Consider the following 27,604-nt stretch of genomic DNA (forward strand, 5'->3'; position numbering starts at 1 on the left):
ATATGACAGTGAGAGCATCTACGACGCTTGATATCTTTCGTCTTTTTAAATGCATTTTATATAAAGTGGTAAAGTCGTAAAATATAACGTAGAGCAGACTTAGTCCCTTGAATATAGTTTAAATGTTAATTTTAAAAAACCGATTCGTTCAAAGTATAGCCGCGTAACGTTTCTTTTTCCGCGAATAGGCTAAGGCGTGTTTAACAGAGAGGGGTTTGCGAGCGCTTGCTTAATTCCCTATACTTGCAACACAAATTCCGGCGAGCGCTCTCGAGCACCCGCTCAGCAGAACACGCATCAGTAGCCCTTATCACTTTAACGCGTACGCTCGGCTGTGTTTTACAAAAGAACTGACGACAACGTCGTAAATATTTTTAGTCTTCTGGAATGATCTTTGATGAACAAAATTTATGTAAAACCCTTATTTAGAACTTTTTTGATATCTATTATTATATTTTAAGGTCTTTTAAATCAAATATTCATTAGTTTGTGATTAAAAAGCCATTCTTTAGCTGGTCAAGTATTTTCAGTCTTAGGATATTAAACGAACAAAATTTATGTATTAGAACTTTTTACAACTATTTTGATTTTATTGTCATACTTTACCGTCCGTAGATTAAAACATCGATTGAATTGAGATTTGTAAGCAAACATTAATATGTTCTTTTCTCAAATGCAGCCATGAAGATGGCAGGGGATAAGAATTGATCTGAGGTCGGGCAAAAGAGGATCCCTACTAGTGCCGTTGTGATTTTAGGATCTATCATAATTCATAATGGCATCATTAGTTTGTAAGTAGTGTTACACAATTTTTTTATTTACACATTTTATTTCAGATTAAAAACATATATATCTTAATAATCTAACCTATTTGCAAACTGTTGTTATTTAATTGTATAGTTTTAGTAAATATAATCTTTTTGGTAAATATTTCGATCAAGCGAGGTTGATAAAATAGAACATTTAAGGTGGTATGGGACACCTGTCGATATTGACTTGGAAAAGAAATACATTATATAATACTTTTACATGTTTAGAATATTAAACTTTTACAATAAGTGATCAAAAATACGTTTAATTCTTGTTTTTGGATAGGTAAACATTATAAAAGCTCTAGCGGGATTCTAACTCATGACTTACAGATTCGTTGTGAACGATCTGACCCTTTGTGCAAGCTGTTAGGTAACAATTTTGGATGGAAATGTCTACAAAAGTAAACTAGATTTTATTGTTTATAATGATAGGAAATACGTCACTATATGGATATATGAAGATGTCTCATACCACCTTAAACAACATTCAACATGTACTATGTGTTGTAATTAATCGTTTATATAAAACTTATATTGATGACATTTATCTTTTATGAAAATTCAGATACTACAGAAAATCGCATTGTATATTGATTCCGTGAGCTTAGATTTTCATGGGACGTTTTATTTATCATAATATAAAGTATAATATGCTTATTGTATGCTTATTCAGAGGGTTGGATTTACATGTATATTGGTTGCTATTAACTATAAATGTATTTTCCGAAAGTATTTTTTATTTGGTGATTCAGTCGTCATTTAATTACGCAATTGCTATAAAAATCCATGTATATAAAAATGAATAAGAAAAACACAAATAAATAAATGACGGGCACTGGGCTGCAAATGTAATGCACAGAGAGGGAGCGTGTGATAGTTTTTATAATTCCGCAGGTGAATGTGTGGGTATTTGGACCCACACTGTCATCTTCCTCTCCCATGCAATCTTACACGTGCCGTTCCCTTACCCATAGTCCATACGTTACTTGAGTTTAGTTTTGCAGTAATATTTGATAAAAGGGGTTTTTCTAATGAAACAGTACACTGTCGTTAATTTTTTTTTAAAATAAGTTTTTACGACCTGTAAATGTTTTATTGTTAGACTTTTTTGACAATCCATTAAATTTTAAAACTAGAATATGAACTCGGAAAAATAATAAAACGATACATAAAATAGGACAAACTATTCTTATTTTTTTTAAGTCTGAATCGATATACGTATTTATACACATTTCCATAATATTGCAAAATGTGCAATATATCTAAATAAAAAAGAGCTTACTATAAAAAAAATAGGATTAAAGAAAGTTTATTCATGTAAAAATATATGTATTGTAATTGTTAGGAGAATACAATTAAAGTATCCGTTATTATTTTCGAAAATTTTCAATCGAGAGATACCCCAAATCCCCCCTAAGTGGATTTGTGCTATTCTGTATAATATTATTGCCATAAAGCATTATACCAACACTGACAAACGTAGTTTTTCTTCATAAACATCAAGAAAATTGAAAAGTCAAGGATAAAAAATTAATAGACTTGTCTAATTAAATCTTTCAGCTGGAAAAATGAGCAACAGCGAATTTGTCACACATTTCTATTTATAGATAGACAGGATTTCGCAGATTTTAAGTTCTCGCACAGAATCTGTTTTTAATGAGAGGAGGGGGGGGGGGGGGGCATTGTGGTCTACGTTTTTTTTTTTTTTTTTTTAGTTAATTAGCAGTTCACCAACATTTGCATACTCCTCTAAATACTCTTATAAATTGTAAAACCATAATTACTTATTTTCCTATGTAGACGTTTTGATATTAAACTAGATCAACAGCAATGAAGTGCTATCAAATCATTATTTAATTTCTTTTTCTTTTTTTGTAAAGTTCTCCCAGCTTGTAAAATAGATTACAATGGGCTACATATACAAATTAGTTGTACCTGTCATCTAGTATTTCAGCAGGATTTCACGTGATTGCTGCCATGTTTATTAGATACCTATAATATTTAATTACAATGCTGCAATTCTACATTTTAAAAAGTACTAGTTATTATCTTCACAGAAACAGAAAAGACTAGATACGATCTCGTTACGAGTAACGAGTAGGTCTTCCGTTCAATTTTTAAAAGATAGGATTCAAAAATCAATGAAATTTCAGAACTTCCCCTCAACCACTCCCTTTTAGATAATGTATACGATTGTCAATATCCTTTAAAATTCTTAACAAAGTGTTTTACTTTTTCATATACAGAACATTGAAGATTTAAGATTTTAGTCCCCTAAAATCCTTAATTACGTGATCAATGGGTGTGGCAATGAGTTTTTCAAACGGATATTGTTACGATCAACAACTTTGCTTCTTTAATGCATTACAAAATCTTTATCGTTTTTAAGGTATGGGTAAAAGACTTTACGAGTGACTTGGCCCCTAATTGAAGGGGCCAGCCCTTTTTTCTTGAGTTGATTTGAAAAGTCTCACGAATACTAACATTTTTTGTTCATACACCTATGTAAAATTGCTGATCATTTTTGAGATACAAATGATTGAATATTTTAGGGGCCAGCCCTCGAGATCCTTAGTGGGGACAAACATTGGTGTTTTGATTAATGGAATTGATTAGAATCATCAATGCAAACATTTTCTCTTCTACAATGCTAAACAAAATATGTCTCCTTCTCTAAATATATTGCGTCAAAGTTTAAGTACTTTAGCCCTAAAATCCCTAATTACGTAATATACGCGTGGCAGTGATTTGACCTGTTGAATATTGTTACGATCAACAACTTTGCTTCTATAATGCATTACAAAATCTTTATAGTTTTTAAGTTATTTGTAATAGACATTACGAGTGTCTTGGTACCTAATTGAAGGGGCCAGCCCCTTTTTCATAATTTCTTTGAAAAGGTCTAAAAAATAAGAACATTTTTTGTTCCTTCACCCATCTTGAATTGTTGTTCATTTTTTCTATACAAATGGTTGAATATTTTACGGGCCAGCCCTCTAGATCCTTTATAGGGATAGACATTGGTGTTTTGATTAATGGAATCGATTAGAATAATCAATGTTAGCATTTTCTTTTCTACAATGCTAAACAGAATATGTCTCCTTCTATAGACATATTGCGTCACAATTTAAGTACTTTGGCCCCTAAAAACCCCTAATTACGTAAAAGATGGGCGTGGCATTGATTTTTTTCTGATAGATATTGTTACGATCAACAACTTTGCTTCTATAATGAATTACAAAATCTTTATAGTTTTTAAGTTATCTATAATAGCGTTTACGAGTGTCTTGGCCCCTGAATAAAGGGGCCAGCCCGTTTTTCTTGATTTCTTGAAAAAGTCGTAAGAATACTAACATTTTTTGTTCCTTCACCCATCTAAAATTGGTCTTCATTTTTGAGATACAAATGATTAAATATTTTAGGGGCCAGCCCTCTAGCGCCCTAATGGGGACAGACATTGGTGTTTTGAATAATGAAATCGATTAAAATCACCAATGTAAGCATTTTCTTTTCTACAATGCTAAACAAAATATGTCTCCTTCTCTAGATGAATTGCGTCAAAGTTTCAGTACTTTGGCCCCTAAAAATCCCTAATTACGTAAAAAATGGGCGTGGCAATGGTAATTTTTCTGATAGATATTGTTACGATCAACAAATTTGCTTCTATAATGCATTACAAAATCTTTATCGTTTTTAAGTTATTCTTAATAGCGTTTACGAGTGGTTTGACACCTAATTAAAGGTGCCAGCCCCTTTTTTCTTGATTTTGTTGGAAAGAACGTTTGATTATCTACCACGTTTGTAATATATATCTGAACAAAATATCAACTGATTAAAAGATACAGATCAAAACGTATGAAAATTTTGAATGAAAATTTGTACCCAATTTTCGTGCCTAGGCGAACTCCAAGAAATGGCGCCACTAGCGTAAAACAACATAATAGTGCACAACTTCAAACTATAGACTACCTTTCCTGAAAATTTCATAGTCATATCTTTGATAGTTTCTGATATCAGCTATGCACAAAATAGGTCGTAAAAATGTACAAAATAGTCGATAAATCGGTACCGGAAAAAATAAAAAAAAAATGTATGAAGTTTAGATCACACCGAATAACCTCTGAAACAATTATCGATATTGGTTAAAAGGTTTTCAAGAAATCGCGTGCACAAAATTTGGAAAAAACAGTAAGAAACAGTACGAAAACTATAAGGTCTTCCGCTGGAAACGGAAGACCTTAAAATTTGAAATAATGAAATTGAAATACATGTAGTAACAACTGTACATGTGTAAATTCCTTATCTCCTGTAGTAACCCACAATGCATTGCAACTCATTCATGATTAGACCAGTCGGTAATATAAATTAAACAGGTCACAAACCACATTGTTGTCTCTTAGTCCTTAATTAAACGAAAATCACATGAAAAGAAAGCCAGCTCAAAACTGCCATAAATATTGATCATGCCTAGAATATATATCTACTCAAACATCATTTTTAGTGCTTTAAAATCTATAGGATGCGATTTAAGATGGGTCCCTATTCATAACATTTACCTTGTAAAACTCTACTTTCAGTTTGGGGAATGGTATATAACAACCTTTTTACTAACTTCCTATTACGCTTTCAAACAAAAATTTCTCACAATATTCTACTAGATTTGTATTTCTTTTTTTACCTTTCTTTTTATCCTAACCTAAAAACAACCAATTAAATCAGGCCATTGATTTTTATTTTTTAAAGCATAGTTTGTTACTGGGACTACTTGCGTAAACAATTAACTCATGGCTAAATAGTGAATGTGACCTTACAGACATCTGAAGTGTGTACTATAACGGCTGACAAAAGAAAACACTTATCCTGTCAAAATGTCCCAATATGATATATCTCGATCTTTATACTCTTTTTCCCCTGTTAAAAACTATTATGATTTTATTAAATCATTAATCAAGAAGATTTGACACGCCAGTAATTTATCAAATGGATCTTACATGGTTTTTATGAGAAATATAATCTCACAATGAAAAATAAATAAAAGAATTTATGAGAAATATAATTTCACAACAAAAGACCAATATAAGCTCTATATTATTTTTGTATGATTTTGTTTTTGTACATGTATTTTATTTTTAACTGAAAATTTTATTTGACTGCAAACATAATTGAACTTTGGTGTCATTGAGTGCATAATGTAATTGTTCTCAGCGTAATTGTCCTGCTATCGAAAATCATTTATATGTTTAGCGATAAGTCATTTCAGATAGGGTGATATTTAATTTTTCGTTTTTTATTTTTCAAGTGAAAATATATATGAAAATTAAAGTTGTTCCAACTTTTACAATAAATAAGTTAACAAAAAAAATATTGTTACCTACGCTACTTTTCCACCAAAATATAATAATTTTTTAGATTAAGCTTTGTAAACTATTTCTATGCCAATTTGTACAGCTGTAAAAAAGCAATTAAATATGAAATATCAAATTCCTTACATAGCCAAATTGTTGACATATACCAGTATTAGAATAAACGTTAAATATTTTGATAAGTCAGAAACAGGACAAAATTCCTTGTTTAATATAAAATTGTAGAAGGATCTATATCGAGACCTAACAAACAGGAATATAAATTAAAACACGATTTCTAAACAGTAATAAGGTGGACTTTTTACTCGGAGAAAATTAACAGTGGCTAAAATTACTGACTGCATTTATCTGCAAGTTTTAATCCTTTGTATGGTGTCCAGCTTATGAGGTTTCACAGCCGTTTCCCGAGCAATATGGTGTTGATGAGGAAATGATTAATATCGTTAAAAACATCATCGTGAAACTGACAGGTATATCTAATTTTTGAAAATTTTTATTCAAAATTACAATTTATTAATAAAAAACGGTATTTGTTAAAATTTTTATTATGTAAGTTATCAAATTTTAGTACCAGCATGAATAATTACTAAATAAATCTTAGCACAACCATCTTTCATTTAATTTATCAATATTTGTGAATAAAGCTGAATGGTCTGATATTTCAGGTTATCCTCCAGTTAATGCAGAGCATGTCTATAACTTGTTGCAGTATATCAATACTTTTCCTCACCCCTACCGCACAATAAGAGAGCATACAGGAGGTACTCTTCCAATCCCTCTAACAGTCGCAGCAAGTCTTCCAGGTTCGTTTTGTAACTTTTATTCACGTGCTTATATGGTGCTAGATCCCGAAAACAAGTCGCTGCGAAGTTGTTAATTTGAAGTTAACGCCCAAATAAAGTAATTACTGATAAAAGTTGGTTTACAGTATTTGCTAAGTTTTTGCATATGAAATAGTGCGTTCAAACAACAAATATTGTATTATTTATGTATAATTATCTATATATTAAGTAAATACTTCACGCAACTTTATATTTCTTCAGTTTTTGCAATTCAAATTTTAACTGTAGAAATGTTAAACGTAACTTAAAAATATACTGAATTAATTTCAGAATTACTTAGCTCACTGAAAAATGGTTATGAATCTCAAGTTTTATTTAAACAATACGATGTTCTCTTCATGTGATATTTGAAGGTGGCAACATTGCAGATAAAACTTGCATAACTTTTCACGATTTTTTTTTCCCGCAATGCTTGCAACCTTCATAAACCGCATGAATAATCAAAGAAAGCGAGTTTTTGTTTATATTTTCAAAATCTTTTTTTGATTGCAAAAAGTAAGAGGTAAAACTTACCGTTAATGTACGTCTGTACGTTAGCTAAAAAAAACAGCCAAATCTTCTCCTATGGAATTTGAGTCTGACATCATCATGATTGTTTCATACAGTCCTTGATTTTTCTTAGGTCGCTGTAGGTATTGACCGATCGATATACGGGGCGTGTAGTTTTTAGTCTGGCTGTTTCTATAGAGTCATGAATTAACAATAATGTTCTTAAGAAACAGATGGAACCATACTCGGGAGATGTAAATACCATGATTTAAATTCATATAAAGTAAAATTGAAGCAAGTTACATCTCTAATTCAGTATTTTTTCTTAGGATGGGAAAATATTACTCCTCAGCAAATGCATTTTATACGTGCCTTATTCAATCACATCCTAGAACCGGATCAAATGCTGGTGCGCGATATATTCTACAGACAACTCGGTAAGTTTATGAAGTGAGTAGATACACATTTTGGATAAAAACTGAGAATTGTTTCCTGTTTCTTTCTGCTTATTTCCCCATGATCAAATCTAATTTGCTTTTAAATTCGATCTACCGGTAGATTCCATCCCAGACTATCTCTCAACCTTTATTTTTTTATGACTTATACGAAAGCCGTGTTTCTACTTTATATAAAATGGTTTTTGGGAGTTGATTTTTAATCAACTCTCCTATGCAGTCACTCGGACAAACCGAAAGTGAAACAGTGTTTGGACCTCAGCACAACTCATTGCTCCTGACAAGACTTAGTTCTTGAAAATAATTAATGTATTCGATGTAATGTATGCTAAAGCATTGTTTTGCAAGGAAACGTATTTACAAATACCTTAAAAATAGTCAGATTTTGAATGGTACGAACAATTTAAATATTTTTTGTAGTCGTATGTATTCATACGCTAGAGTTTAATATAGTCTCGTTCAACTCGACGCTCGGCTGTCTCCGTAAACCCTTGTCGGAGATTTACGGTGTCAGCCGAGCGTTTGGTTTAACGAGACTAGAGTTCAATATAAAATAATTGCTTGGATCCATACAATTTTCGAGAAATATTTCTACCACTGATACATAGTTTGATTGAATGAATTTTATCTTTAAATATTATTCAATATGATTCATATGGAGGTTTCTCGACATTCTAGTCGAAAAGGTTCAAAAATTCATATTATAAAAATATGCGTAATTCAAATTAGAAAGTACGTATACATGTACTTGTCATGCAAAATAACATATCATTGATTTTAAAATAAATAAACCTCGACAAAATCAACTCCCGTCAGTTCTTCAGTACTTTGATTATTAATCGTGTCTATAAAGATGTAATATCGATGTTATTTGCATGTGCCAGTCAATTATTTTTCCCTCTGCAGAATCACTGGGCTGATATGATTTTAAAGTTTATTCAATATTCGACTCCCTCAATCAAAGAAGATTTTTATAAAAATATTTTTGATATAAATATAATTTATGATTCAAATCAGTTTATTTTGGTTAAAATAGATATCAATTCATTATACCCCGTTCCGAAGGAGATGGGGGTACATTATTAAGCATTTATAGCTAGCTGACATTTATTTATTCGATATGTCCAGGTTAATATCGGACCGAAATATGCGTCCCTGTTATTGGGCATCGAAGAAATTATATGAAATGAATTGACAATGATGTAGCGCCGACATTTTAGCGCGCATCAATGCTATGCACCTCGTACTTGATAAAATAATTATTCTTAAATGGTTTAACTTGTAAAACGTATTAAATTGACATTGAAAATACGTTGTTACGCCAATTTTCGTTTCGCAAAATAACTCTGAAGACTATACTCGAATCTGATTGGCTGCAGGATGTAGGATAGGATAGGATAGGATAGGATAGGATAGAACTTAACTTTGATATTTCTATCATGTACCGTGCATCCTGCATCCTATCCTATCCTTGTCAACTTTCAGGATAGCAGCACTGTATACTGTTTTACTCTTGTGTGTCTCTCTGTTTATCCGTCTCTGTATGTCTGTCTGTCTGTAACACAAATTTTCATCATATTTTTTTTAACTATTTACTGCAAATGCTTGAAATCTTAACACACTATTTTTTATGCATGCCATATTGTGTGATATATTTTTGTACCAATCGGACGTCAACTTCCTGTTGAATGACGACTTTGTTTATTTTTAGCCTAAATTTTCAAACAATTTTCGTCAAAGATTTCTCGGCAACTATTTATCGCACAGATGCTTGAAAATTTAACACACTATTTGTTTAGGCATACCATATTATGGAATATATCATTTTGTACCAATCAGAATTCAACTTTCTCTTAAATGACGACTTTGTTTTTTTTAGCCTGAATTTCACACAAATTTTTGTCAAAGATATCTCAACAACTATTTATCGTAGATGCTTAAAATTTCAACACATTGTTTGTTTAGGCAAGCCATATCGTGGGATGTATTTTTGTACCTACAGGACGCCAAACTATTGTTAAATATAGACTGTGCTTATTTTGCATATTCACATTAGAGCTGGGTATCACTAGTAAGCATAAGCTCACAGATATTTTATTTCATTTTTTTAAAATTTCAACAACTAACAATAATTAACAATGCCCATATATCAATGAACAACAAATTATTGAATATAAAAAGTACAAAGACAGAATACGAATTTGGCTTACGTTCAGTTTCATATTAGCAACACAAAACGATGTATAATGCTGTAAACGTTACTTTTTTAACATATACGAATAGCATTTTATTGATAGTGGGATTACTATAAGGAATTGCTAATGATATAATTCTCATGTTTTTCTAGTCACATATTGAAAAAAAATATTTCCGTTAAAAATCTAAAGAAGTCTCAATAGAGTTTCTTTAATCTTATAAAATACACAGTTGGCTCTAATGTATTAATATAACACCAGTAATGCTTGTTTGGAATTATGGATAGATACTATTGCTTGAACAAAGCTTTTTTCATTTAAATTGACATTGCAAGGAAAACAATTTTAAAAAAGTACACAGTCAAACAATGTATTCAAACTTTCGTTTTGCAGGCCGTGCTCCCACGGTGCAAGAATTTGTCCAGTTCCTTTTGAACTTCGAAGGTAATGAGCTGGTTGAGTCCCCTCGCAAGACTCTAGGTATTTTTTAGTCATATATAATAAATAAAGAAATAACTTCTATTTGCATCTTTGACATGCATATAATATTACAGGCAAAATTGAAGCTTCTAGAGGGATAATTTTGATAAAATGCGGCGTTTATAATTAGTTTGAGATAATTAGAAATCTTAATATATATCATGGAAATGTAGTTTACAGTGTTTTTATCGAGTTGTGTTTTAAAACAGGTTCATAATGTGTTTGTTAAACTAATTGAAAATCTTTTAATTACGCCTCCTGGAATCTAACTGTAAAAGATATTCTGCATCAATATGCAATTATACACAAGATATTAAGTTAACGTAAAACACTGATTTATTGTTGTATTTTACATAACAAAGGGCAGACGTTCTTCGAAAATCAGGAGCTCAGAGTCACCTTAAAATGTCTTCGAAGGAATATGGAATGGTTGAAAAAAATACACAGCTCTTTGACCAACATAGTACAGCTTTTAGGGGATTTAAGCACTCGGAATCTGAGAAGAATTTATGAACAGGAGACACGACAACGAGTCTTACAAAATGTTTTATATGAAGTTCAGCAACAGAATGCTATGCTGCAGCTTGACCATAATTTGATACAGAGTGAACTTACCAAATGCCATGTTGAGCTGGAGGATGAAAGAAAGGATAAGCAAATGTACCAACTTAGATGGGAAGAGTTAAAGACGGCCAAACAACAGTTACTGGTGGGAAAACAACAGTTACTGACAGACAAACAACAGTTACTGACAGACAATCAAAAGTTACTGACAGACAAACAACAGTTACTGACAGACAATCAGAAGTTACTGACAGACAAACAACAGTTACTGACAGACAATCAACAGTTAATGACAGACAAACAACAGTTACTGTCGTTATTGGTTCTTCTTCTTTTGCTGCTTTTTGCCTTTCTTTTTATCCTTCTTTTTAAATTTTGAAACAAGATCTTGCGTGAGCCGTTCCTCCAAGACACTTTTAAGAAGATCGTTGAGTGTAAGATAACACTTTAAAAGACGTTTTTTTCCCTGATGCTAATAAGTTGCCTTCGCAGATCTACAGTGGATAATATCTCTGAGAAGCCCTGTGGACTTTACATAATTTGATTAGGCCAACAAAGTCCAAGTGCCGGTGACTGCTTAGACATTGCTATATATTTGTTATCAACATTCGTTTGTTTTAGAATCTCATCATTTTTACCCCATGTTATACATATTATAAAGATGTGCTATCCCCCAAAATGGACCATTCAATTTGCATGTATATATTAAAAATTACTTTTTTTAATTTTAAAGAATAAGCAGACGTATAGTTATACTAATGTTGTCTTAGATTTTATGTTTTTATTCATTGTTTTAAGTGCATAATCTGTTTATACCCGCATATAACGCATTGGCCTGTATATTTATTGCTATTTTTCCCTAGCTTGGAATAGTTGCGTAAAATTGCATAATTTCATTGTTACCGAATAAGACGGTTCGCTGGTCGTGGCCATTTCTAGACTATATTGATCTCCTTTGGAGGAAGAGATGTATATAAAAGTGCATAAAAGAACCCAAGTTCAAATGGTAAAAATATATACAAGTTTCCTTTACTTAATTAATATTTGTAGTGAAACAAATCATATTGGAAAACTTAAGGCAGATCTGACAGTGAATTTGTTGACCTTTCAGCCTCCTTAACACGGCGATATGAGATGTACATAACTTGTTAATCGAAATACTCAGGTAAAAGGTCCTCGACTTTCATAGGGATTGTAGGGAGAGCGACGCTGGTGGAGAAATATAGTGAACAATGATTTTTACGAACAGTATTTAACTTTTATACTTTTTTAAATTTTCTGCATCTACTGTTGTTGTCATCTGTTCCTTTATTTTTATTTTGCATATTTGTTTAAACTTTATGTTGGAGAAAGGACGATAGAAATTCAATATTTGGCATCAAAGTATGACAAAAAATGTAAAATCTATTTTTAAGATGATAACTACTTGTTTCATCATCACTCCATGTTTATAAAAATGCCTAAATTAAGATTTTGTATCATATGGGCAGAAACATATTATTTTGTTTTCAAATTTGTGGAAAGAGACTCTAATATTCATCTATTTATTCATTATAAAGTTATCCAACTTATGAATTAACTTTATATCATAAATTTTTGTACATTCTACCTTTATTTAGATCTGAATGTTGAGTAAAGATTTACTTTAAATGAATGATGAATGTTATTAAAACGTTTCACTGATATTGAAAAACTCTAGATTGAAACGCGTGAAAAAAATTGCTGAAGATGTTTTTGCTTTATAAATCGTAAATATATCAAATCTGTTTCTTAATGTTTTCTATGTAAACACTGTTCTATCATTAAAAGGTTTAAACATTTCATTTCACTTTTTTAACATTTATTTGATTGCTTTTTTACTATTTAATTAATTATGAAATGTTATTTTATGTTTCATTTTCTTTTGGAAAATATATGTAGCCTTTTTTAAAGAGAGCTGTGCTACATTTTACAAAAGAACTAACGACAAAGTCGAAAATGTTTATTGTCTTGTTAGATGATCTTTAGAGAACAAAATTGACATACAACCATTTGTTTACAAATATTTCAATTCCCATAATTACATTTTCCAGCCATAAGAATAATTCATTGATTAGTTGGTGACTAATTAGCATTCATTAATGTGGTCGTAAGTCGTAAGTTCTTTTGTAAATCGCAGCCCTGGACGACCGTGACTGTTTTAGAATATATTAATTGTTTAAGATAAAAGAGCTCTGCATAAAGATATAGCAAAATGTTAAAATGTTAAAGCTTAAGTATATGATTTTTGTTCTCTGTTAATTGACAGTTTATGGCTAAACAAACTATTTAGCATATCTAAAGAAAAAAAAAGGTCTGATGTTAACATGGTGATCACCCAGCCTCCTTAAATTGATATAACAATTAAATATACTTATCTGAAAAAAAATTGTAAGTACATTAAAAATTTCTGTAAATAAATCGATAGACATCTCTTTTAAAACTTCACAATTCTTTTTTCTATGTCACTTATTTATATATTGTAGAATATTTTCATTCTTTTATGTCTTTTAGATACTTAAACATAATACAAATTATTGTAAGCGGCATAGAATACTGACAAAAAGCATCAAGAACAAAAACACAAATAATTTAACATAATATGATATTTGTATACGATAATAGTTTTTGATATTTTCAATATCAATCTTTATACACCTGGTTAAAGCATATCGATTGAGGACACATGGTTAGATATATTCTTATTTTCATCAGTCTTTTTTAAGGTAATATTTTCCGATATTAAAAGGCTGTATCTGTTCAAATATAATAAAGAAATTAATTAAATTGCTGCATAAATATAATACCAGATTAAACTGGGTGAGACAGTTTACGCTTTAGAAACTACAAAACGTTTTATATAATCGTAAACTTTTTTAAACGTGTATACATGTAAACGATTTTAGATATCTTATTATTAAATGTATTATTTTTCATGATATGTCCTATCATCAAGAGCAGGCGGCTACCAAAAGGATACACTATTGTACGGATAACTCCTCCTACAGTTTTCAAGATAGGAAGTTGTTCTTTTGCAGATCAATTGTACATATATCAGAGCTGTGCATATTTCCTGGATTTTGATTTTTTTATTAAATACGAGCTGATGAACCTTCTCATTCTCTCGCAGAGTATTTCATATAGGGTACCCCTATTGTACGGATAACGCCTTTTACAGTTTTTAAGATTTCTATGGATGGATTGTGTTAATCAATTCAGGGTTGACAAATGGATTATAAATACTGTTCACACAAAAGAAAACTCTGTTTGCAGTCACATTGACTGCTTTTCTCTTGTTTAGACAATGAAATAGTGCGTTTCAAACAATATTGAAATTTGTAATCAAATTCCACACGTAAAACTTGATATTTTAAGTTGATATCGCTGATGCATAAGACCGCACATGTTAACACTGTGGTATGAAATTAATATCTGAGTGTAAATTTTCATTTTTTTTTCTGTTTTAGCTTAAAAAATTCTCAGCATAATCACACATCGACAAGTTAATTAGATAAAATATCATAATAATGAAAACAAACGAAGGCTTTTTTTTTTTTACATAAAATTAAAGATTTGTTAAAAACCTCTGAAAACACAGACTATTTTTAACGAAGATATAACAAATATCGATTTATAAAAAATGATTTATTAATTCCGCTTAGAAGATATACCAAAATTTTCTTTCAATCATTAAGGATTGTATGTCTATCATTTATTTGATTCGATTCAATTTTTTTTCGCCTATTTCTTTATTTGTATTTATAATTTTAAATGATAAATATATTAAAGAGGGTTTTATTTCAAATACTTTCATTGATTAAAAACTGAAATAGGAAACGTTTTTACTAGTAAAATGTAAGATATGTGTTGATATAAGCATTTGTACCTAGTATAGCCCTAGACGGGTTTAAACGGGTGGGTAACGGATGAAAACAGATTGATGATATTTATTTACTGGTTTATTACACAGGTGACTTTTATTTTTTGTGCAACTCCTACAAGTTATTTGAATTGACTGTGAATGTTTCCTAAAATGAAACATTTATAACTTTATTAGTAAAGAATTGAACTAAGAATCTTATAAAATTGCTTCTTCAACATTAAAAACTCGCCCTTTGAATTTTAAATTTCATGTATTTCATATTTTGCAAGGTTTATATGTTGTCGATAAAAAGCCAGCACGAAACATGAAGAGTCACGAAAATTCTTCAATGTGTTCATACGATCACCTTAGCTTATAATTGCAAAACGTACATCGTGCAAATACACCCGTGCGCTAACTTCCAGTAGAATCCGTGCATATCGTTTTTACGTTTTCTACGTTGAGTCGCATCCCATCCCTATCGCATCCCATTTCCTTTATGACGTCATCAATATGGCTGCAGACGCAGGCTTGAGTAGAGAAGTATTCCCCTTTACCACAGGGAGCTGTGTAGAGTCTATCGTCCTCACAGCGGTGGAAAATGTTGCAAAATTTTGGATCTGAATAAAACCTGTCCTGATTATCTCCAGAACAGTCAAAACTACAATCTGTACCAAAAAAAGAAACAAACGAAAAGATAAATGGTAGAAATATTACAAAACACGTTCGTAACATATGATATAACAATATAACTAGTATCTAAAATCGATTTCAATATATACTAATTTCTTTTTTAAAAACAAGGAAGATTCACAGTTAACATTACTTTTTTTCTTTGAAAGTTTGATAGCAATGTGATTTATTTAAATATAGCTAATGTGTGTTTTTCATTACTGTTTAGAACATGTTATGTTTTTAATAGGTGTATTTGTTAATTTAACAATATCATAACACGCAGTAAAAAATATGATGACACGCAAAAAAAAATATGACGACACGCAAAAAAAAAGATAACCCACAGAAAAAAAAATGAAAAATACTGTAACACAATCAATTCGAGACAACTTGTATCAAAACGTTGATTATAGACCCTAAATAATTGCAATACTAACTAAAAAGGTAATAAATAAATAAATTATCTTGATTTAGAAATGGTCTGATGTTTCATTTGTTGTATGGGTTTTTATATTTTGGTAGTATTAAATCAAATCTGGAACGAATTAAAATAGACAATTTTAGAATAACAAAAATTCATAGTATAAAGAAAACTTATATCATAATGTAATGGATTTTTCGATAATTATTTATATGTAAGAGTAAGAAAATAAGGGCATATTCATACCAATTAATTTAAGAGGTAATATAATAACTCTACAATATTGTACAACGTGAAGCAGGATTGAAATTCATATCTGTTAATTTTTAGCTGTAAATGCAAATACTGTATCAAATATCGGCCGAGTTATTGAAATACTATTAATACATACTTAAACTGTCGTTACAAACTAAAACTTCTTTTGAAATTTTAGCTTCCGCTTCGTCAGCCTCTGTCTGGTTTTGAAGAACAGGGCGGCAGGTAATCTCGTCAATGGAACTGACAACACTTTCGGGAATACTTCCGGTACAACCTACGGACCAACCATCATCGCCGTTATATGTTGTGATACAAGTAAAATTCATTCCATATAGAGGAAAAGTTGTATTTCCCAGAGTTCCAATGAAATTTATTGATGCAGATGTACATCCACTTGTTGACAAGCACCTGATCTCAAACTGTTCATCTACCGCTGACTGACCAACCTCCATTCGGACTGAAGAAAGTTCACCTACAAAGTAATCAGATACAGGTTTAATTTCAAATCAAATCGTTTTCCTTTTTCTAATGCATGTTACCAAATCAAAGACATTTGCTAATATCTATATAATAAATTAAATCAATTATTCATTATATATCTTTTATGTGTCATTCATGATGAGCAGTTTATTCAATATTGTAAGATAATGGTTTAGACAAAAGATTTGTTTTTATATTATAGGTTTAGAAAAAATATATTTGAATTTATTTCAGATAATTAATAATAACTGGGGATTGTAGCTTTCTTTACAACCAGTTTTCTTCAATGTAACAAAAATAAAAATATGTTTTATTGATATATTAGTATATAGTTGTATTTGTCTGCATTTCACAAAATCTAGCCACAAGGAATCCTAATGATAACACATATCAAGCCAACTTACTTTCGATTTGAACGTCTACCTGTTGTTTATAACTTTTTGTTGGCGTTTGCAATGTTATTACAAGCTGTCCTTCATCCCGTACTGTTTTGAGGAGAAAGTGCATTTATAACTGTTCATTCATTAATGCATCCCTTTACTGTATACCCCTGCACATGTGACAGTGTGACGACAACGTGTATATGACATGTATGTTGTGTTATATTCACTGAATATGTATAAACTCCTAATCTCTTGTAGAAACCCACAATGCATTGCAACTCATTCATGATTAAACCAGTCGGTAAAATTAAACAGGTCACATACACTACGATAAAAAGTTACACAAAGTTTAAGTGAGTCAAACGGCTTGCGTGAAATGCAAAATACGCCCGACTAACTTTCGGTTTAAGTCCACTGACTCGAATTGAGATTGTAAAGGAAGTAACAAATGTCTGCACCAATCGGTGATGTTCCGTGTCCTCATGAAAGTTATAAATAAAATAGGCCTAGAAAATGGGCTTCTGTGCTTATTCGGAACACCTCGGACTTATCGCAAATTGAGCTTGCAAGACTTCGAGGTGTTCCTAAAATATATCCATCAAAAGTGACTGTAGAGTGTGCATGATCTATCGGAATTTATTATGACAGCTTTATTACCAATAAGTAAGTAATATTGATACTTACATATTTTATTCTAATTCTTATTATTCAATTCGGTACAATAATATTGTTCTCGCATTTCAATTGATTATATTAAACTGAAGCGTTACGGTATCCGAAAAGCTTAATCTAAGGTTTTCAGTACAGGCGCAGATGTGGGCCAATGATTCCCAGTCCCTTTTTCCACATTCACAAAACCATCTGATTTCTCAATTCCCAATTCCACAAATATCTATCCTGAATATTTTATTATTATTTTTTTTATTTATTTTTTTTTTTGGGGGGGGGGGGGTAAGATACATTGAGAACCTGAATTGTCAATACCATCAAGTATCCCTAATTTTCCTAAACGGGTTTGTCTTTACATGTACCAAAACCCAGAAACCTCACAAGGATAGATCTGTTTTATAGATTCAAAATTATTGTATTTAAGCAGTAAACCCACTGACATACTCTTCTAAATATGCAGAGGCATCGGAAGCAAATTAAAGTGTGTGTGTTGGGGGGGGGGGGGGGGCTTCGCCAAAATCTTGACCCCCCCCCCTTCCCCTAAATACAGTTCGCCAATCCTCAAAATCACAATTTAGGGGTTGGGGATTTGGGATGTTAACCGAAGTGCATTGTTAAAGTAAGATGTACATTTTAATTCTAAAGTAGTTCTAGAATACTACCGTTCATGTTATTTTAACCATATTAAAACACTTAATGATGAAATGGAAAATACTATGCTTATCATTATACTACTATGCTTATCTTTGCGGAAAAAAAGTTTTGGGGTAGAGGTAAGCCCCCTCCCCGGTTCCGACGCCTATGATATGATGCATGTAGCTGTGAAGCATGACACTATGTCTCCTTTTTCTTAATGCTTCAGTACTAATAAATAAATCTAAGACTAGAATATGAAAATGGAAATCCGAAATTCTTCGATGAAAAATTAATAAATATTTTTAAGTGAATCTCCCAGCCAGAAATATGAGCAACGGCAACTTTGTCACTCATTCTAAATTTATCGAAGCTGGATTTCGTACATATATAACGGTCGCAAAGAATCTTTTCACTACTTTTTTTTTGGGGGGGGGGGGGCAATCTCAGCCCATCTACGTCTTGGTTTTGTTGGTTTGTGAAATAGTAAAATAGTCAATAGTAAAATATTGATATTAATACGATAAGACAACTATAAATATATATTACTTGTACGGAGTAAAACATGACAGATACATATTGTGGGCTGTATATAATGTCTGAAAAAATACTATTAACGTACTGTTTTGAGGAGAAAGTGCATTTATAACTGTTCATTCATTAATGCATCCCTTTACTGTATACCCCTGCACATGTGACAGTGTGACGACAACGTGTATATGACATGTATGTTGTGTTATATTCACTGAATATGTATAAACTCCTAATCTCTTGTAGTAACCCACAATGCATTGCAACTCATTCATGATTAAACCAGTCGGTAAAATTAAACAGGTCACATACCACATTGTTGTCTCCTAGTCTTTTATTGAATGAAAATCACATTGAAAGACACCCAGCTCAAAACTGCAATAAATGTTGAATATCCCTATAACATATCTATTCAAATATCATTTCCAAAGTCTTAAAAATCTGTACGATTCGATTTGAGATCGATCCCTTTACATAACATTTACCTTGGAAAACCCAACTTTCTGTTCGGGGAATGGTGAACAATAGTCTCGTTCAACCAGACGCTCGGCTGTTTCCGTATATATCCGACGAGCAGAGATTTACGGAGACAGTCGAGTGTCTGGTTGAACGAGACTATGTGAACAACGGCCTTTTTACACACTTACTATTACGTCTTCAAATGTTATATTTTCACGATATTCTACTTGATTTTGATTTATTTTTTCCTTTCTTTTTATTCTTACCTAAAATATCAATCAAATCAGGTCATTGATTTTTTTCAAAACACAATTTTTTACTGGGACTACTTGCGTTAACACTGATATCATGGTTAAATAGTAAAGCTGACTTTACAGACAGCTTGAATGTGTGTACCATTCTGACAGACAAGGGAACACAGAGAACCTGTTGGAATTACCCTATAAGATACGGACCCAAGATAACCTACTTGTAGGGACATAGAATCCTTTGATTTTCATTATCCCCTAGCATGCAAATCCACATTTAGTTTGGTTTAATTTATGATAAACACACGTCTCGTTCTTTACACACTTTTTTCTCCTTTAAACGTCTAGTTATCTGAACGCATATGTTTGAAATCGTTGAGATATAAACATTTGAATAATGATATAGGAGGCTCGGCTCGACACCTCATAAAATTAATAAATGGATTTTTAAACGGTTTTTACTTAAAATATTATTTTCACAAAAAAGACCAATATAAGCTCTAGTTTATTTTTGTATGATATTGCTTTTGTATTTTTTTTAAACTAGAAAATTTATTTGGCTGCAAACAATAAAATGTAGAGCTTGGAATGTGGTCTCATTGAGTGCATAATGTAAATCTTCTCCGCGTAATTGTCCTCTTATTAAAAATCGTTTATATATTTTGCAATAGAACATGACATTGAGAGTAATATTTGTTTATTTTTTTAATTTTCCAAATAAACATATTTATAAAAATTAAAGTCATTCCAAATTTTACAATACATTTGATAAACAAGGAATATCTATTTACCTTCGGCACTATTCTGCCAAAAATATAGTAATTTTAGATTAAGTTTTGTTAATTATTTTTATGCTGAGTTGTACAGTTGTAAAAGAGCTAGTAGATATTAATGATCAAATTCCTAACATAGCAGATAATTGACAAATACTAGGATTCGATTATTTTTTTTTATATTTTGATGAATCAGAAACCGGAAAAAAATCTGTTCTTCAATTTAAACTAATAATGGATCCATATCAGCCACGGATATACCCGATTTCTGAAAAAGCACTATTGTGGACTTTTTAGTGACGGAAATACTATCATTGCCTAAAATTACTGATTGTTACTGCATTTAAAAATCCTTTTTATCATGTTAGCCACTGGGGTTTCTCAGCAGTTTCAACAAGGAGTTGATGAGGAAATGATAAATATCATTATCAGTATCATCATAATACTGACAGGTATATTTGATTTTTTAAATTTATATCAAAAATTACGATTTACTAATACAAAACGGTATTTCTTAAAATGGTAGTTATCTATGTTATATTATGTAAGAACCAGCATGAAAACTTACTATATAAATCTTAGCATAACCATCTTTCATTTAATTTATCAATATTTAAGAATTAAGTTGAATGGACTGATATTTCAGGTTATCCTCCAGTAAATGCAGAGCATGTCTATAACTTGTTGCAGTATATCAATACTTTTCCTCACCCCTACCACACAATAAGAGAGCATACAGGAGGTACTCTTCCAATCCCTCTAACAGTCGCAGCAAGTCTTCCAGGTTCGTTTTGTAACTTTTATTTACGTGCTAGTATGGTGCTTGATTCCCAAAAACAAGTCGCTGCGATCTTGTGAATTTCAAGTTAACGTCTAGATAAAGTAATTACCGATAAATGTGGAATTAAAGTATTTGCTAAGATTTTGCTAATGAAATAGTGCGTACAAACAAATATTGAATTATTTACATGTAACTAATTACTTTAGGCAACTTTATATTTGTTCAGTTTAAATTTAAATGCAGAAATGTAACTTGAAATGAAAATAAACTTATCTATTTTAAGAATAACAAAGTTAACTGAAAAGGGGTAATAAAACAAAAGCTCTGTGATACACATAACGAAAAAGGAAGCAAGTTACATTTACTACTTAAATATTTTTTTTTAGGTTGGGAAAACGTTGCTCCTCAGCAAATGAATTTTATACATGCCGTTTTCAATCACATCCTTGAACAGGATCAAAAGTTGGTCCGCGATCTATTCTATAGACAACTCGGTAAGTTAATGCAGTGAGTATACCAACATTTAGATAAAAAATAATTTTGATTTGTTTCCCGATTTTATGTGCTTCTTTCATCAAATCTAATGCGCTTTTAATTTCCGTCAATTTATGATCTCAGACTGTCTCTCAACCTTAACCTCTCTATGATATATCAAAAAGTTGTGTTTTTACTTTAAACAAAATACAATTAATTAATTTTTTTACAACGATTTTATTTTCTGCAGAATCACTTGGTTCATGTTGATATGCTTTGTTACAACGCACTTTAAGAATAACGCTCTTTGAATTTTTTTTCAAAGTGTCTTGATTTTGGGACCAAGTCAACGCCTTATGAAAAAAACTTCACTTTTCAAAGTGCGTTGATATTGTCGGTATTAACGCACTTTGAAAAAAAATTGTTTAGTGTTTAGTCAAAATAATTTATTATTTTATATACAATAAATGATTGTTTTTACCTTATTTAGCTTAAGGTGGAATGACCCTCTAATATGAGAGATAACTGCTTTAGAAATATTCTCACTTTGTCTCAGATAACTCACAATTTTTAAGGCATGTAGCAACAGGGGGCGGTACTTGGTCCTATTTAATGCAGGAAGGTGACATTTATTTAAACTTTTACCGGGGGGGGGGAGAAAAGTTTTGCAAAAAAAATACAAAAAACTCATTATATTGATCAAATTTTATAAGGTGATATCTATATACCATCCCTTTCTCACATCCCCCAGTGTATTGTCGTTTTTATTTTTTAAATCAAATGAAGTAGTGCAGTACATAAACTATACGTGTTTGATGTTTTAGGGCAGAGAATCTTTAGATAGTATTTTCTTTTATTTCTCTCTTTATATCTCGTTCACAAAGGTAAATGAATAATATTATTATACTTGGGAAAAACATACTAAAACAATTGCAAACTCTAGACTTATTCATCATCATTTGAGACTAAGATTTCTACTGTTGAAAACTGAATGAGGTTTTACTATTCTGAAAGATTAGATATGGGAAAACAAAATTAAAAACAACAATATTACATTTTATTGAGAATGTACCAATTACTGGAATATCATTCATTTGATCCCCTTTTTGTGTTAGAACAAAATGTTCTGGTTTACATTTTTAACATTCTTAAACATATGGATCCATTAACTATTATCCAAATTAAAAAATAAAACATTTTATGAAAAATTAGGAACTATGATACATGTAATGGCTGATTAAAGCAGCATTTATTACAAATCTATACAACAAAGTGCCATTTTGAACTACATGTAAAAAGCAGCGCTTTACTATGTTTTGAAAGCTGATTTGAAATTTTATGTAACTGTATTTTATTTATCATAGGCATTTATTATTTTTAATTTTATGCTTTGAAGGTAAAACTTTGGTTTAATCACTATGTCTAATTTTTTTTTCAAATCATGACAACACACATCATCAATTTTGGAGAAATCTAGCAGCGCTTTATCACTTTAACTGTGTTTCATTGGAATATCTTGGTATTGACTTTGATGAAAATCAAAACGATTTTTAAAAAAAAAGAAATATATGGTAAAATTGATAGCAGTGGTATATTACACTTTCATGGGATATATTTTAAAAAGAAACTATTCCATAATCAGGTAACTTGATAAGCGATTTCTCGATTAGAATATTTTCTTTTCTCACAAGCTTACGTAGTTTGACAATTTACACATAAAGAACAACTCGGGAGATTTAAATTATCCCAATATGACATAAACTGCATCGCTTAGCAACTGCATTTTCCCTTTTAGTTTATGCAATAAATTTACTTCTTATCCGGTACATTGGGCTATGTGTGATAATGTACACACACTCTAATTCTTATTTTTAAGTTTATAATAATTTAAAGTTTGTGTATGTACATGCAATTTATTATTTTTATGATTGATTTAAAAATTTAAAACGAGGGTTTATGTTGAAGCACGTAAAGATTTTTTAACATACCATTGGAGAAATTATTGTTTGGCCAGCTCGTTTTTTCAATATCGCTGTATTTTATTTAAAACAAGGCTTACTTATTTTTCCGATTTTAAACGTTTACTCTAAGTTGCTGAGTATCAAATATGTTTTGGAAGGAAAATGAGGGGTATGGGACACCATTTTACTGTAAATGATGTACTAGTAATTGATCTGTATCTTTGGTTAACCACCACCCCAACTTTATCAAAGACGGTAAATTAGATTCACTAGTGTCAACAAATCATTATACTATCAACACATTAGAAGTTCAATTTCAGAGTTTGCAATTTTTATACATATTTTTCAAAGTGAATTTCGTGTCTTGATACTAAAAGGAGTCGATATACATTCAAAACGCACTTTGAAAAAAGCTCAAAGTGGGTTAACTTGGTCTCAAATTTAACGCACTTTGAAAACTGCGTAATTTTTTAAAGTGCGTTGCCATACAGCTTATTAAGGTTTTTTAGATACATGAACCCCCTTCTGTTATAAACGTTTGTAATAGTAACAGAATTTAAATTTAGTTTATTTTTGCCACAACAGATATTCATTGATTACTTTTTTATTATTTTCAACAAGACAATAATAATTAATAATAGTACATCAATATTAATAGACAATAATAATTAAATTGATTTAAGTTGATTAACAACATTGGGTACAAGAGTACAAAAAGTACAGAGACGGAATACGAATTTCGCTTACTTTCAATTTCATTTTTATAAATGCAAGCGATGTAGAATGTAGTAAACTTTATATTTTTAACAAACTAAATAATGGAAAGTGAATCATACAGTAATGGCAATGTTATGCGATTTTTGTTATTGACTACAGACACAGTGCTTTTAATATCATTCTTGATTTTACTAGTCATTTAATGAAAAATCTACTTCATTTAAAAATCAAATGATGTTTCAATAGAGTTCTCTATAATCTTCTACAACACACAGCTGGCTCTAATGTATGTCATATATTGTTTGGAATTTTAAATAAATAATGTTGTTAAAACAAATCTATTTCTTTTGAATGGACTTTAGAAGGGAAACTATTAAGGAAAAAAAGTGTAAAAACAAAAATTGGAATATTATATGGTGATGTAATAAAACTTCCATTTTGCAGGTCGTGCCCCCACAGTGCAAGAATTCGCCCAGTTCCTTTTGAACTTCGAAGGTAATGAGCTGGTTGAGTCCCCTCGCAAGACTCTAGGTATTTTGTAGTCATATATAATAATTAAACAAATTAACATTTGATTTACATCAATTTACATGCATATTGTATGACAGGCAAAATTAAAGCTTCTAGAAGAATATTTTTGGTAAATTGAGGCGTTCATGATAAGTGTTAAGATTGGATTTATAATTTATAGCAAGGAAATGTAGTTTACAATGCTATTTTAGAGTCGTGTTTTCAAACACCTTAAAAGATTGACTAACAATGATATTAAATTCATTAAAATGTAACTAATTGAAAATATTTTGCTGATGCCCTCCTGAAAACTATTTGTAAATTAAAGTTATTTTCACATCAATATACAGTTTTATACAATACATTAACTTAACGTAAAAAACTGAGTTATTGTTATTTTTTTAAAACAAAGGACAGACATTTTTCGAAAATCAGGTGCTAAGAGTCACCTTAGAACGTCTTCGAAGGGATATAGGATGGCTGAAAGAAATACACAGGTCATTGGCCAACATAACGCAGCTTTTAGGAGAGTCAAATACTCGGACTAGGAGAAGAGTTAATGAGCTGGAGACACGACAAAGAGTCTTACAAAATAATTTAGATGAAGTTCAACGACAGAATGCTAGGCTGCAGCTTGATCATAATTCAATACAGAGGGAACTTACCGAATGCCATGTTGAGCTGGAGGATGAAAGAAAGGATAAGCAAATGTACCAGCTTAGATGGGAAGAGTTAAAGACGGGCAAAGAACAGTTATTGGCGGAAAAACAACAGTTACTGACAGACAAACAGAAGTTACTGACAGACAATCAACAATTACTGACAGACAATCAACTGTTACTCTCAGATAAACAACAGTTACTGACAGACAATCAACTGTTACTGACAGACAATCAACTGTTACTCTCAGACAAACAACGGTTACTGATGTTCAAACAGGCGCTGCAAACCACCTACATTTTATTATTGCTTCTTCTTCTTTTGCTGCTTCCTGGCTTTCTTTTTATGTTTCTTTTTTGAAACAAGAGCCATTTCTCTCAGACTACTGTAAGAAGATCATACAACGTAAGATGACACACTAAAAGACGTTAATATTTAAAGTCGAAATGGGTTAAATTATTTTGAATAGGTTAAATTGTACAGGACTAAAGGGGTACATGTATCAACAAAGATAAAAGTATGTTTTCATAGCTTTAAATTCTAAATTTGGTTTATGTAATTTTTTTGCATCCCAATTTTTATCGCTGATTTCTTAGATTTAGCTCTTGAGAATATTTTGATGCATATGACGTTCATACCAAACTGTACACGTTTCCTCATAAATTCATTTATGTAAATGGAGGGGTTGGGAGGGGGTTAAGTTATAATCATAATACTCGTATATTTTATTCTTCAATGAACACTTTGTTTGTTTTTTATCTAGTTGTTTGTTTGTGTGTTTTTTGTTGTTGTTTTTGTTGTTTTTTGTTTTTGTTTTTTTTTAACAAAAGTAACTTACGCAAAAAGTCCTGGTGATATTTTTATACATTGATATTTATTTGTTAAGAACATTCATTTATTTCAGAATCTCATAATTTTAACCCCATGTTATACTTGAGAGTAATGATATGCTAACGTAAAAACTGGACGATTCAATTTGCATGTATATATTAAAAATTACTATTTTTATATTTGAAGTATAAGCTGAAAATTATTCATAAATAGGCAACAGTACACTGTTATAAAAACCTTTCGATTTTCTAACATCTGAATGCACATTTAACTTCATGGCCATCGTGTAGTAATACTCATGTTGTCTTAGATTTTGCGTTATTATTCATTGTTTTAAGTGCATAATCTGTTTGTACTCGCATTTAATGCATTTGCCTGTATATTTATTGTTATTTCTTTCTTGGTTTAGAATAGTTGCGTAAAATTGCATAATTTCATTGTGACCGAATAAGACGGCTTGCTGGTCGTGGCCATTTCTAGATATATTGATCTTCTTTAGAAGAAGATATATATGTAGCCTTTTTTTAAAGAGAACTGGGCTACATTTTACAAAAGAACGTACGACAAAGTCGTAAATATTTACTGTCTTGTAAGACGATTTTTAGAGAACAAAATTGACATAAAACCATTTGTTTACAAATATTTCATTTCTCATAATTATATTTTGCAGCCATAAGAATAATTCATTGATTAGTTGGTGACTAATTAGCATTCATTAATTTGGTCGTAAGTCGTAAGTTCTTTTTAAATTGCAGCCCTGAACAATCGTGGCCAGATTAGAATATATTAATTGTCTAAGATAAAAGAGCTCTGCATAGAGATAGGGGAAAAGGTTAAAATGTTAAAGCTTAAGTATATGATTTTTGTTCTTTTTTAATTGAAAGTTCATAACTTAACAACCTATTTAGCATCTATACTACAATATTAAAATAATAGACTCGATTTTTGGGGCTTTAATAATAATAAATCATAAGATTACTGTCTTGTGTTTTATATATTTTAAACATCATTGGTACTTGAAGATTACCATTTTTTTTTTGGATTGTTTTGATTCTACAAT

General features: G+C 30.8%; 2 protein-coding genes and 1 long non-coding RNA gene across 5 annotated transcripts; 2 read left to right on the top strand and 1 right to left on the bottom strand.

The window, feature by feature from the left end:
• The first annotated feature begins 675 nt into the window (after positions 1-675).
• On the top strand, positions 676-10,662 carry LOC136270601 (uncharacterized). The gene is made up of 5 exons (XM_066068712.1): positions 676-791; positions 6,556-6,645; positions 6,841-6,978; positions 7,836-7,943; positions 10,550-10,662. Exons 1-5 carry the CDS (start codon positions 776-778, stop codon positions 10,645-10,647), a joined length of 450 nt encoding a protein of 149 aa, XP_065924784.1. The 5' UTR covers positions 676-775; the 3' UTR covers positions 10,648-10,662.
• A 4,216-nt stretch (positions 10,663-14,878) lies between these two features.
• On the bottom strand, positions 14,879-19,663 carry LOC136270707 (uncharacterized). 2 transcript variants are annotated; one of them, XR_010708534.1, is made up of 4 exons: positions 19,616-19,663; positions 19,443-19,505; positions 16,568-16,906; positions 14,879-15,748 (listed from the first exon to the last, which is right to left on the bottom strand). It is a non-coding gene; the product is annotated as an uncharacterized lncRNA (long non-coding RNA). The 2 variants fall into 2 exon arrangements; XR_010708535.1 differs by lacking the exons at positions 19,443-19,505; positions 19,616-19,663 and adding an exon at positions 17,319-17,680.
• On the top strand, positions 16,772-27,486 carry LOC105329192 (coiled-coil domain-containing protein 89). Of its 2 annotated transcripts, none has more exons than XM_066069143.1 (6): positions 16,772-16,913; positions 20,979-21,062; positions 21,257-21,394; positions 21,778-21,885; positions 24,988-25,074; positions 25,466-27,486. In XM_066069143.1, exons 2-6 carry the CDS (start codon positions 21,023-21,025, stop codon positions 26,071-26,073), a joined length of 981 nt encoding a protein of 326 aa, XP_065925215.1. In that variant the 5' UTR covers positions 16,772-16,913; positions 20,979-21,022; the 3' UTR covers positions 26,074-27,486. The 2 variants fall into 2 exon arrangements, with proteins under 2 accessions (XP_065925215.1, XP_065925216.1); XM_066069144.1 differs by having other exon boundaries at positions 24,988-25,038.
• The last annotated feature ends 118 nt before the right edge of the window (positions 27,487-27,604 follow it).

The sequence above is a fragment of the Magallana gigas genome, chromosome 8 (genome assembly GCF_963853765.1).
Source record: "Magallana gigas chromosome 8, xbMagGiga1.1, whole genome shotgun sequence".
Classification (NCBI taxonomy): domain Eukaryota; kingdom Metazoa; phylum Mollusca; class Bivalvia; order Ostreida; family Ostreidae; genus Magallana; species Magallana gigas.

What these genes read in the sequence shown, in the direction of transcription:
- LOC136270601 (XM_066068712.1), top strand. An exon ending in AGTCGCAGCAAGTCTTCCAG is followed by an intron (nt 6,979 to 7,835) that starts GTTCGTTTTGTA and finishes ATTTTTTCTTAG; the next exon opens with GATGGGAAAATATTACTCCT. An exon ending in TATATTCTACAGACAACTCG is followed by an intron (nt 7,944 to 10,549) that starts GTAAGTTTATGA and finishes TTCGTTTTGCAG; the next exon opens with GCCGTGCTCCCACGGTGCAA.
- LOC105329192 (XM_066069143.1), top strand. Translation starts at nt 21,023, where the DNA reads ATGATAAATATCATTATCAGTATCATCATAATACTGACAG. An exon ending in TATCATCATAATACTGACAG is followed by an intron (nt 21,063 to 21,256) that starts GTATATTTGATT and finishes CTGATATTTCAG; the next exon opens with GTTATCCTCCAGTAAATGCA. An exon ending in AGTCGCAGCAAGTCTTCCAG is followed by an intron (nt 21,395 to 21,777) that starts GTTCGTTTTGTA and finishes ATTTTTTTTTAG; the next exon opens with GTTGGGAAAACGTTGCTCCT.